General features: G+C 47.4%; 1 protein-coding gene across 7 annotated transcripts in view; it reads left to right on the forward strand.

The window, feature by feature from the left end:
• Positions 1 to 13,203, forward strand: part of Ptpru (protein tyrosine phosphatase receptor type U) — a 72,902-nt gene that overhangs the window by 44,807 nt on the left and 14,892 nt on the right. For 4 of the 7 annotated variants that reach the window (XM_003471252.5, XM_063235933.1, XM_005004248.4 and 1 more), the window contains 4 exons: positions 534 to 691; positions 5,985 to 6,175; positions 6,984 to 7,059; positions 7,465 to 7,541. In XM_003471252.5, the coding sequence (XP_003471300.1) occupies positions 534 to 691; positions 5,985 to 6,175; positions 6,984 to 7,059; positions 7,465 to 7,541 (502 nt within the window). Of the gene's footprint in view, positions 1 to 533; positions 692 to 5,984; positions 6,176 to 6,983; positions 7,060 to 7,464; positions 7,542 to 9,314; positions 9,333 to 13,203 lie in introns of all 7 variants that reach the window. The other 3 variants (XM_023565656.2, XM_023565657.2, XM_023565658.2) reach the window with 1 other exon arrangement.

A 13,203-nucleotide genomic window follows, 5' to 3' on the forward strand; every position in this document is an offset into this window, starting at 1 on the left:
CATCCCAGGGGTGCTGGGAGAAACGAGAGTCGAGGCTGGAGTTTACTGTACTCAAGGAGACTCTTGAGCTACTGAGCAGCCTCTTGATCTGCCAGAGGGCCTGATACCTGTTGCAGGACCAAAAGGAGCTTCCAGGCCAGGCCTCTGTGAGAGGTGGGCCATGCTGGGCCTGGAGCCTGGCTATCACTGCTCCTAGCTTGGGTTATAGTGTCTGCCTGCTGTGATAACGAATTAGGCCCAGAATGAATTTTATCCCCATTTCCTGAGACCTGGGAACTGAGACCTCGGAGCTAGTAGGGTTAGGACGAGGCCTCAGTACGAGGCCTCTACTATTGGCCATTTGGGGTGAAGTGGGGGCAGAAGCTGGGGAGTGGAGGATGGAGGCAGAGCTGCTTTATTGTCTCTGCACATGTTTCTAGGACAGCTGCCTGGCCCTGAGGCTGCTTGACTGCTGGCACCTGTGCTCCCACCTCTGGGCTATCCATCCCAGCACAGGGCCTCTGTCTCTCATCAAGCCCCCTCCCCACACGCAGGAAGCCGGTGAACATGGCTAAGGCCACTGTCAACTATCGCCAGGAGAAGACACACATGATGAGCGCTGTAGACCGGAGCTTCACAGACCAGAGCACCTTACAGGAGGATGAGCGACTGGGCCTGTCCTTTATGGATGCACCAGGCTATAGCCCCAGGGGTAAGTGCTGGTCCCAGGCCCCTTCCAAGGCTTTGGGTTTCCCCACCTGAGCCAACAGGATCAAGCTCCTCTGGGGCCAACTCCACCTTGGATGATTTTGGTATACCCCTAACCAAAGCATCTGCTGTGTACCACCAGAAATTTAGAGAAACTGCCCAGGGGTATTTGCATTGTATGCTAAGGGAGCTGGCATGGGATTCTGTCAATGCAACAGGGATGCAAGGTTACATGTGATTGTTGCTGGTGCTGCTCTTTGGATCAGAAGGGATCAGAGCAGCCTCACAACTAGTGGAACACTTGCTGTGTGAGCAGAAGGGATCCAGTGGCTTGGAGGGACCAGCCTGACTTCACACAGACTTGCACTGGTTTCTTTCAGCCGTGTGACCTAGAGCAAGTTGCCTAACTCTTGGATGTCTGTTTCCTGCCTTTAAATTGGTGATGAAGGTCATCTTTCCTGGTTCTCTTCAGTGCTGTTTGGGGTTCTTCAGGGCTGACTTGAAACCTAAATGAGATTGTGTAAATCATGTTGTGCTATGTTTGGATTCAGGGAGCAGAGTGAATCAGCTGTTATGCACTAGGAATGTGTCATCAATTTCTTCATCCTACATGTTTTTATTCTAGTTAGTCTTGATTAGTATAAAAGAAAACGTGATATTTATGAAAGTCATAAAGTTGTAACAATACAACAAACACCAGTGAACCCCACAAGTGCATTGTTAGAACACTGGCTAGGTTCTTCTCCCCAGTTAAATCCCTTCCTCCTTCTTAGACAGAAATATTCCCCTAAATATGCATTTATGCTGTTCTTGTCTTTGGGTGTGCATTTCTTCAAAGAATGCATTGTGTAGTTTCACTCATTTTTAAGCTTTATAAAGATGAAATCAGACTCTTGTCTTGCAACTCAATGTCACGTTCTCGTATTTGCCCACGCGGATATTTTGCTGTAGTCCATTTCTGTTTCTGTGATATCTGCTTTTCTACTGTGTGACTGTCTCCATTCTGCCATCCAGAACTACAGTATCTGGTTGGAGTCTGGTTATCCTAAAGGAGGGTGCAGGAAACATTTTTCTGTAACCCTGTAGATGCCTATGTTGTGGGATTCTGAAAGTAGAGTTGCTGGATCAGGGATTACGTGCTTCTTAAATTTAGCAAGATGGTGCCAGGTGGTTTTCCAAAGTGGTTTTGCCTATTTTCACTCCTAGCAGCAGTGTGTAAGATTTTGTTGCTCTGCATCATGATCAAAACTTGTCAACCTTCTTCCTTTTGCCAAAGTAGTTTGTATAAAATGGTAATTCCCTATAGGCTTAATTTGCATATCTCTGATTACTGATGAGGTTGAATGCATTTTCAAGTCATTATTGGCCATTCAGGTCTCTTCTTCCATGAAATGCCTGTTCATGTCTTTCACCTAATTTTCTATTGGGCTTTTTGTTGCTTTCTTAGTGGTTTTTAGGAGTTCTTTATATATTTAGGATAATAATCTTTTGTCACATATGAATTGCAAATATCTTCTCCAATTCATGGCTCATGTTTCTGGGTTATTTATAGAGTCTTTAGATGAATAGAAAGTTTTTATTTTAATGTAGTCAGTGTTGTTGGTCTTTTTCTTTATGATGTCTGCTTTTTATGTTTTCTTTAAAGAACTGCTTCCCTAACCAAGACCATATTTTTATTTTTTTTCTCAAACTTCTAATATTTTGTATTTTACACTTAAATCTTTGTCCATCTGGAGTTAATTTTTGTGTGTGGTTTGAATTAAGGATTTTCCTTTTTCCATCGGGATAATCAACTGTCCTGGCATCACTTCTTATAGTTTGTACTTTCACTACTGATTTGAGGCGCCGTCCTCGTGTTGTATGTTTCCATGTATGTGTGGGTTGGTTTTTGGCTCCCTGTTAATTTGGTGATTCCTGAGCCAAAATTACAGTCTAATTTTGTTTCATTTCATTTGAAATGCTAAGCCTTCCCAACCTCGTTCTTTGTCAAGGGTATCTTTACTATTTATTTTCTTTCTTATAAATTTCAATGTCATCTTTTAAAATTTCTTGAAAAACTTTGTTGGATGGATTTATATCGAATCTATAGATCAATTTAGGTGAAACTGACATCTTATCAGACTGTCTCTCCATCCATGAATATGATATATACCACCTCATTTATTTGGGTCTTGACTGTCTTTCAATTATTTTCTCCTGTGTGTCTTTTGTTAGATACCAGGTCAGATACTTACTTACTCAATTTTCAGTGCTTACCACCGAGTTACACCCTTAACCCCAAATTACTTTTTTAAAAACCTCTATTGTAAGTAGTCCTTTTTAAAAAAAATTTTTATTTAACTTATTTTTGTCTTTTTGAGACAGGGTTTTGCTATGCAGTTCAGGCTGGCCTTGAACTCACTGTGTAGCACAGACTGTCATCAAACTTGCAGCAATCCTCCTGCCTCAGTCTCCTAAGTGCTAGGATTACAGACATATGAGCCTCCATGCCTACCTAAATTTTTTTTAACATTAATTAATTAATCAATTTATTTATTTTGGTACCAGGAATTGAACTTAGGACCTCATGCTTGCCAGGCAGGCTCTGTGCCACTGAGCCATATGTCCATCCCTAAATGGTACAATTTGTTTTGTTTTTGGTACCAAGAATCAAACTGATGACCTCATGCTTGCCAGGCAAGCACTTGTGCTATTTAGGTAAATTGCCAGCCCTAAGTGGTACACTTTAAATATTGTCAGTTTTGTACAGAGAAATGTGGTTGATTTTTTTGTAAGTATATTGATCTTACATTCATACTTGATAAACTTTCTTATGAATTCTAGCTTATTTGCAGGATCTTTCAGATTTTTCTGACTACCCTTATCTACAAATACCAATGGTTCTGTTTCACCTTTCCATTTTAAAAAGCTTATTTCTTCCTATTGTTTTCTGAATAATACTGGCTGAAGCCTCCAGCACTACATTAAATAGAAGTCGTTACAGTAAGAATCTTTGTCTTGTTTTTTTTCACTTCGTAAGGAATGCTTCTAACGTTTAGATGCCGAGAATAAATTTTGCTTTTTTTTTTTTTTTCTGTGTAGAAATGTTAGGTTAGCAAAGTTCCCTGCAGTTTTTAGTTTGCTAAGAAGTTTTATTTTAAATGGACACTGAATGGATCTCACTTCAAGATTAGGAAACTGTAACCAAGAGAGGTTGAGGGACTTGAGTTACAATCTGAGTTTAGGTCTTTCTGACTCCAAACTCGGTATCCTCTGTGCTCAGCCTTCCCTGTAAGACCACATAAACCTGCCCCAACCATCTCCTTCGGCTGCTCACAGATGTTCTGTGTTTGTGTTGGAGCTGGGAAGAACCTGGGAGAGCCCTGGGTGTCAGTCTTGGAACCCCGGTCTGGTTTTCATTTTCCTCCTGCCTTCCAGGGGCTACCAGCTGTGAGCAAAGCGGTCCTTGGGGGTGGAGGATGGTGTGGGGTAGGAGCTGTGTCTCAAATCCACAGGGAAATTCATGGGCAAAGAGAGTAAGGCCTCTGCTGGGCCCAGGAAGAGGAGGATCCTCTTGGAAACATCACTGTGCATGGCCCCATCCTTTCCTGGTGATCTTATTTACAGAACATCTCGTGTTATTCTTGGACTCAGCTGAAAGCTGTCTGGACCTGGCTCTGTCTTCCCATTAGAAACTCAATCAAGTGAATCTTTTGCTGGGCCTGGACTATCATGGGTCCATTGTGTGCATGCCTGTGAGCGATTTGATTCCTTCCCTCATTTGCTCTTTTTCCACCTGGAGAGCTCTTTGTTGGCTCTGTTCCCACAAAGAGAACCGAGTCCACTGCCTCACTGAGTGAGTCTCTTGAGTTGTCTGAGCCAGCAGAAATCCTTCCTGAAATCTTATGTGTCTGTTGTGGATGCTTCTTCCATTTGACTTTTCAGGCTGCTGGATCAAGATCTTCCAGTGGAAAAAGGACCAAGACTCTTACTGGCCAGCTGCCTTGGTTTGCTGGGCCTTAAAGGGCGTCTTCCTTTTCTTAGGGACAACTAATAATATCAATAGCTGCCCTGTGAGGTTCTCACTGTGTGCCTGACATGTGTTTATTTAATATTTACATTATCCTATAGAAACCATCTTTATCTACATTTGACATGTGAAAGTAGAAGTTTAGAGACAGTAAGTGACATCCCCAAGGTCACATGCAGAGCTGGGATTTGATCTGAGATCTGTTTGACTCTGCACCCTCTCAGTCTCCACATTCCACAGTATTCCCCCAGGATGTTTCAGGACGCATAAAGAGCTCTCCGTGGTGAAAGAGGTTTCTGAAGCATCGCTATTTCCATTCATCTTGGAGATTTAAAATGCACACAAACATCTTGGAAACCCTGAGAGGTCTTACACGGAAGAGACTTATTTATTTTTGTTTATGCCAGAATTTGACAGATTCCTTCAAAACATACAGCTCCCTCCTCATCCTCCTCATCTTTCTAGCAGCATACCAATTAAGCATTTTGTCTACCTAGTGTGTTCTGGAATGCACTTTGGCAACTTTGACATGAGGCCAGTCGTGCTGTTTGGATCTCAGCCTTCCCATCTGTAAAACTAAGGGTATGGCGTATTGGGTCACAATCACATGTGAGACTGGACACACAAGGGCAATGAGTGAGAGGATAGGAACAAATGCCAGGGCAGAGGGACAACAGCTGCTTTCTCAACCTCAGCCCTGAACTCCAGAGCCAGGCAGCAGGGTGTCCTTGGGGAGGAGAGGGGCTTGGGAGGAGGGCACTGGTGCATGTGGAGCCCTACAGGCCACCCAGCCCCAGCCCCTGCTGGCCTGGCTGCTGGGAGGCTGACAATGGAATCACTCAGGCAGGAGAAACGCTTCTATTCGGGGGGCCTCCTATCATCTGTAGAGGGAGTGGTAGCATTGAAGTTTGATTTGCTCATCTTTGAATGGGGGTAATTGCTGAGAGCTGCCGGTGTGCTAGATTATTGCCTAGAAGAGTGTGGGAGAGAGGGGCTGGCAGGGGTTGATCAGGCCCCTGTAGACCCTGTATGAAATGTCATGGGATAAAGTGAGGGGTAGCACTGTGGCAGGGCTATAGGGCCTAGGATCACCTGATCAGACCTGCCCATTTCATAGATGAAAAACAGGTGCAGAGGGAACGGGTTTGCCCAGGCTCGTGCAGGAAGGGCTACAGTGCCTGTGCTCTCCGGCTACTCCACTCTCCTTGCCCTACCCTGAGCCCATCTAGGGTCTCTCAGGCTGGGGCACAGGTTTGTCAAGAACCCCTCTCCCTTCTTCTCGCTGTAGGAGACCAGCGCAGCGGTGGGGTCACAGAAGCCAGTAGCCTCCTGGGGGGCTCACCACGGCGTCCGTGTGGCCGGAAGGGCTCTCCTTATCACACGGGGCAGCTGCACCCTGCGGTGCGTGTAGCCGACCTTCTGCAGCACATCAACCAGATGAAGACAGCAGAGGGCTATGGCTTCAAGCAGGAGTACGAGGTGCACGCATGGCCGGGCCAGCCAGGATGCCACCCTGGCCTCACTTGGTCCTCCTAACTGAGTATCCTGACCCTGCAACCCTCAGCCCTGCCCTAGTTAGATATTCCTGCCCGACAGCCTCCAATTCAAACCAACACTTTGGCCTTGACTCTCACCCTCACCTGGATCTCACATTTACCTGTTTTTTTCCCCTCTCATCCTAATCCTGATGTGAGATCTGATCTTGAATGTCCTCTCAGTCTCCACCTGTCCTGACCTGGTCTCTGACTGGAACCAGATCACCAGCACTGCCCTTGACCTGACCCCATCTGATGCTGACTGGACTCACCTTAAGCTCCAATGACTTAGATCCGCCCTGCTCTGCCTGGCTGATGACACCGTCCTTATCCTAATCTTGATCTGACCCTCACCTTTTCCTTCTTAACTCAAATCTGATTTGACCCTTATTCTTTTTTTTTTTTGTCTTTGTGCTTTTTATCAGTACCGGGGATCGAACTCACGACTGCCTGCTTGCAAGGCAGGTGCTTATGCCGCTGAGCTAAATCCCCAGCCCCTGACCCTTATTCTAAACCTGATTCATATTCTAAAATGTCTGTGAACTGGAGCCCTCTTTTCTTCTCTCTCTTCATCTCCTTTTCTCCCGCAGCCTTTGTTTTTGAACCTCGTCCCTCACTGATACAGGGCTTTGAGCCCTGAACCTGACCCTCCCGTGTCCCCGCCCACTTTCGGCCCACATCTTGCTGTTTAGAGGGAGGGTTCTGTGTGTGTTGGGATCCTCCCTGCTGACAACCACTCTCCCTTCTGGCAGAGCTTCTTTGAAGGCTGGGATGCCACCAAGAAGAAAGACAAGCTCAAGGGTGGCCGGCAGGAATCGATGCCTGCCTGTGAGTTCTGGGAGTGGCCCTGGGGTCTAGGACACTGGGTGATGCAGGTCAGAAAGGAGAAACAGCCCGAGGGAGCTTGGGCTGAGGGAGCTTGGGGCCATTCTCAGAGATTACAGTAGTATTGGTAGTCATTTATAGAGAGAGGACCTGCCATGAGGAAACAGAGGCTTGAGGATTAAGATCTCTGCTCCAGCTCACACAGCTAATTACCTGAACAGCACATGCTCTTGGGCCTCTTTGACTCCAAAGCCCAGACTCTGACTCCTGGATTGTCCTGCCTCCCGTGGTGCCCAGACCTTTTGGTCAGCCTGAGCCTTTAGTGCTCCTGCCTCTAGGAAGCATTTCTCACCTGCCCTAGCTCTTGGTCCCCTCTTCCAGCCTGTTCCACCTGCTCTGTGTTTACAGATGATCGGCACCGTGTGAAACTGCACCCGATGCTGGGAGACCCCAATGCTGACTACATTAATGCCAACTACATAGACGTGAGTGCCTTGCCCCTGTCGTTTCTGCAGGCCTGGCCCTGTCTGCTCCAGGCTCACTGTCCAGGCAGGGCAGAAACCTGTCAGGGAATCAGTGGGGTTTGAATAAGTTCTGCCTGCCCTATCTCCTGCATTATGTGCCGGGAAGCTCAGAGGAGGGGAGGAAGGCTTCTTGCAGCCTGGGGCTGTCTTGAGAGGTGGGAAGAAAGGTCTAAGGGCAGACAGCAAGTCCTAGAGGTGAGGAAGGATCCCTTCTTAGGGAGAGGCCACAAGCTGAGAGGGTGGATTCTAAAGTTGAAGAAGTAGCGTGGGGCTGGGTGAAGACCTCAGATAGCAGGATGAGGAGCTGGACTTTTTCCTAGGGGCACAAGGGAGTTGTCAAAATGTTTTGACTCTATCAGAATGGTACTTTAAGCATAACAATGCAGCCACTCTCAGTGGTACACACCTGTAGTTCCAGCACTGTGGGAGGCAGAGGATCACAAGTTTGAGCCCAGTTCTAGCAATTTAGCAATTTAGACCCATCTCAAAAAAAAAAAAAAAAAAAAAAAAAAAGGATGGAGCTATAGCTCTGAGCAAAGCCTCTGGGCTCAGTCCCGTTTTGCGAAGAAACCCTTGTTTTTGAGCATATACATGTGCCAAGCACTGTGCTAAGCACTTTATACTCCACAGCACATTTTATATAACCCCTGTAGGTACCCAGTAAGGTATTTAGCACCATGACTTCCTTTTACAGGTGAGGAAAGTGGTTGAGGGAAGTGAAGCAGAGGGTCCTGGGTAACACAATTAGTGAATGGTAAAGAAAGGACTCAAACCTCAGCCTGTGTCTCCAGAGCCTTTGGTGCTAACCATCAGGCCATCTGGCCACCTGCTGTGGTGGTGGCGGGATCTGGCTGGGATGGAGGGAGGGAACAGAGAGAGGGAGGCAGCCAGGAGGCCTGGCTCAGGTGTCAAGAAGAGATGATGGTCGAGAGGGAACAGAGAAGGGCCCAGAAACTTTGGTTGGGGTCCTCCACTCCCTGTACCAAGATTGAGAGAGCATCATTTATGGAATGTATGGCGAATGCCTGGGACTAGGAATAGAGGTGTGAACAAGATAAGCAGATCTCTGCTTTCTTTGAATACATATGTTTGCCTGGGGGAGATGGATACTCATATACATAGGTGGAATAATTTCAGAGTAGATGGGAAAGCATAGGTCAGGGAGAAGAGAGAAGTGGCTTTCCCAGAGTCACTCAGCCCTGTGGTGGTGCAGCCAGGCTTGGCTGTGGCAGTCTGCATGGAGGAAGCAGGGATCGGGCAGCTCTGGGTGGCCAGAGGGGAAGGGGCAGGACACCAAGGCAGGGACGGCCTGAGGAGCAAGGCGCTCCTGGGAGCTGAGGTGGTCAGGGACTCTGGACACCATCTCTCCTCTCCCTCTTCGGTCTTCCTCTGGGGCCAGACATGCCACCCCATGTTTCCCAGCACCACTTGCCTTCTCCCACAGCTCCTGTCCTGTCCCTTGGCGGGAGTGAGGACTGGGCCTGGCTTGGCAGACTCGGGCAGCTTTGGTGAAGTGGGCTTCTCCTCGGTCTTGTCAAGGTCCTAGTCCACTTCTCTTGGGCCCTGGCAGGGAAAAGCCATTCCCCTTCTCCGGCCTGGCCCAGCCCACCTGTCTCTGCTTTTCTGCTCACATCGCCCTTTCTGGCCAGTCCTGTGCCCTGTCCACCTCCATCTACCTCTGGCCTAACATCTGTCTCTTTTGCTTTGTACTGTTCCCTCACTGGAATCATTAAGATTCGGATAAACCGCCAAGTAAGTATCTCTCTCCCCTTCTCCTCTTCCTCTTCTCCCTTCTCTTCCTTCCCCTCCTTGGTCCTCCTCCTCTTCTTCCTTCTCCCTTGCTCTTCCTCCTGTCTGTCTGAATGGCAGTATCCCTCCCTCTTTCCCTCCCTCCCTTCTCTCTCCAGTCTCTGCCCTCTTTCCCCTCCCCTGGTGCACCCAACACCAACTGTCCATTTCAGTAGCCTGGCCAGGGGCTGCCCAGAGCTGAAGATTCGACAGTATCCCTGTTGTAAACACCGTCCCCCATCCTCCACCTCCTTGAGATGGGGCTGCCAAGTTGGGTGCTTGCGGTGGCCGCATTCTGTTCTGACCACCACTGTCTGCCACCTTTGTCCCCCAGTAAGTTGCATTACCAGTGAGCCTCACTAGCAGGACTGTAGGCGAGTAGGCGAGGAGGGTGGGGAAGATGCCCTGGGTGGTTCTGTCTCTGCTTGCTTCGAAGTCAGGGACAGCCCTTGGTCAGTCCCTTTAAAACTAGTTCCCCTGATACTCAAATCCATTCATGATCAGTTTGCTTAAATCTCAAGCCCAACCAATTTGCCTTCAATTTAGCCCTAATTTGAATGCTTTTTGGGGGGAGCAGTTTGAATATCCACTTAAAGAAATTGTACTATCTTCTGACCTTTTAAGAATTAAACAAAACCAAACCCTAGTTCATGTAGTGGCTCTGATTTGATTTTTAATACGTATGTTATTTTCATAATATTTAATGACTGTGATCCTTTGCAATTTTGTGGATACCTTTTCTATTTTGTTTCCCTTCTTTAAAAATACATTTCCTGCTTTTTTAAATCATTGCTAAAATTATGTTCATTATTATCCCTTTTTCCTTTAAAAATTTCTTGCTTTTCTTTTTTAAAGCATTGCTAAAATTCTGTTCATTATCAGACTTTTCAGACAACTGGGGAGACTAACATACAAAGTGAAAGCTCCCCACAGTCACATTTAGTAGCGAGGACCCATTATCCCAGATGTATCCCTTATTTTGAGTATAGTTACACAGTTGGTTCGTAAAGTTTTCAAATCTAAAAGGATGATGAGGCTTTCAAGATGCAATGGATATGTTCATTCCTAGTGTCCCCCTGTAGGTTCAGATGAACCCTTACATGTCTATGTCTCAATTTCTATGCGCACCCACCCACTCTTGACTCTCAGTCATTTGGTTCCCTGTTGTTAAGATTCTTAAGAGGTGGGGGCTGCAGATACAGCTTAATGGTAGAGCGGTTGCCTGGCATGTTTCATCCCTAGCACCACAAAGGGGGAAAAAATTCTCTTAGAAAGTCTGGCTTCATGCTTCTTTCAGTGCCAGTTACCAGTCGTGTCACTAACTGAGCACCTGCTGTGTGCCAGGCACCCTATATGCATCATTTTGTCTTTACCACCCTCTGCAAGGGAGGGACCAGAGAGACTAGCATTTAACAGGTGAGAAAGTGAGCCTCAGAAAATTTAAGTGACTTGCTGAATGCCACAGTCCAGCGTTGATCTCCAGTCTAGATTGTGGTTCCTTTGGGGAGCATCTGGATGCCCTCTGGTTCTTGCCTACAACAAAGGTGCCCAGCCTGTACCCCGGGACCACTCAGTCTGATTCCAGGAAGGACTGAGCACTCAGGAGCATGGTCCTAGAACCTGCCAAGCCTTCCTAGGGTGTAAAGCCCAGTGCTTGGCAATGTTGGTCTCCCTATTGGTGAGCATAGAGGAACTGCATACCTTCCTTTAAAATCAAATCATTTTGGACTTTATTTGCGTCTGTCATATAATCGTGCAGCAACACATGTGTGTATTTAAAACATTAGCATGTAGACATTGAGGGTTGTCTGTTCAAACACTTGCTTCAAGTAGGGTTGTGAGAAAAATAGGTCATATGACCCTGGATTGTACTTTTCCAAAATGATGCCTGTAAACAATAAAAGAATAGGACACTGAAAAAGAGCAAAACATTTGCTAATGGAGGCTAATTTTAGACCAGCTGGGCATTGGGCAAAGTGATACCCCCCCACTTTTTCCCAGTAGTGTGGGATGGAACCCAGTACTCCATGCAGGCTAGGTAAGTGCTGTACCCCGGAGCTCCACCCACAGCCCAGTTGATCCATTTTAATTGAGTTCCATTCCTCCATTATTTCCTGACTAGTGCTTGAGTGCTGATATTGTACTGCCAGGGCCCTGAGGGTGATAGAGGTGGCTGAATCACAGGAAGCACCTGCTGCCAGGTGGGGAGCAGGTTTTAGATGGGATAAGGAAGGTCCAGCTTGACCTAGCTGGAGGTGAGGGGGTGGCCACCAGCAGCACCTATAACAGGCCCACTTTGTCCTCTACTTTTGCTATCGCCTTTGCCTGACTGCCCAGCAGCTCTGTTGAGGACTTGACCCAGAGAGTGGCTTAGAGTAATAGCAGGCGGGAATTAGGCCAGACCTGCTGGGGCTCCCAGTAGTGATGAGTGAGTGGCGCTGGACACTTGTCGCTATTAGTCACTTTGGCTGTGCTTTGGTCTTTTGCATGGTAGTGGTAAGTAGGTAACTGAATTTCTGAGCACAGGTCTTGCTGGTGTCCTCATTCTGCAGGGGGAAAACAGGCGTAGCGAGGCCAAGAGCCCGGCCACTTGCTGCGTGTGTCTGAGGCCTGGCAGCAACAGCATTACCCCAGACGGAGCTGTTTGGAAACCAACAATCCCAGGCCTCATCCCCTAGACCTTCTGGGTCCCAATGTGACACACATGACTTTTACCAAAATCTCAGGAGATTCCTCCTATGCAGTTGAAAGGCTGAGAAGCAACCTGTCAGTGCTCAGGATCACACAGCTATTCCTTGGCTGAGCTGTGACAGGAGCCCAGGTCCATTAGACTCTAAGACTTGTATTAACTGTTATAGTGTGTTGCCCTCAGCCCCACAACGCTTGATACTGATACCATTTGAATCTTCAGAGACACTACGGAACCTTTAAAACAGTAGTAGTGACAGTTACTTATTGAGTACTGACCTTGGGCCTGACCTAGTGACGCAGCTTATATTAATTTATTTACTCCTTGTAAGGCTTGGGGTAAATACTATCATTATTCCACTTTAAAAATGTGAAAATGAGGGCCTAGAGAAGTGGGTGTGTTGGCTTAAGTGCACACAGCTAGCAGGAGGGAGAGCTAGGATTTGAACCCTGGCAGACTGGTTCCAGTGCTCTTTGGATTTGAGGAGCTGGAGGAGTCGCAGGGAGCTGAGTTGAGAGCATGACCTTGAGCCCAGGGCTGGAGCTGGATGGTTCTCTTGCAACCATCCTCACGGTACTTCTTCCCCACATTGATATTCTGGGTGGCTGGCCAGGCTGTTTGTCCTTGTGGGGGACATCAAGGTGGCTGTGGCCCTGGAGCCAGGGTTGGCTCCTTTCCTTAGCCTGAGGGCTCTGGAGATGGAGAAGGAAGTAGCTCTTGGCCTCTGGTTTGTGCGAGACAATGCAGGTAAAGTGCTTAGCACAGCAAAGGGTTTCAGAAAGTGCATCAGCATCACTGTAATAGATTTAAAGGATTTTAAAATTTTATCTGACAGCCATTTGTTTCTACCCTGAAGCCTCCCAAGCCCTGGGTGACAGGTAGCGGGGGAAGGTTACTGTCCATTCTGATAGCCTAGAGAAGGCCTGGGAGAGCTGACGGGCTCCTGTTACCTTGTATCTGGAGTCTGGGGTGGATTAAGGCTTCTGGGACACGGGGACAGGGCAGGGTCCTTTGGGCTTTATTTGTCTCCAAACAGCACCCTCATTATAAGCAGTTAACTCAACTATCCTCCCTTTGTGGATGGGGAGGCCCTGTAGATCCACAAGGGAGTTGTGGCCTCCCTAGGGTCACACAGCAAGACATTGG

The sequence above is a fragment of the Cavia porcellus genome, unplaced genomic scaffold, assembly GCF_034190915.1.
Source record: "Cavia porcellus strain 051 isolate PalLab524CR breed Dunkin Hartley unplaced genomic scaffold, mCavPor4.1 scaffold_25, whole genome shotgun sequence".
In the NCBI taxonomy this organism is placed as follows: Eukaryota; Metazoa; Chordata; class Mammalia; order Rodentia; family Caviidae; genus Cavia; species Cavia porcellus.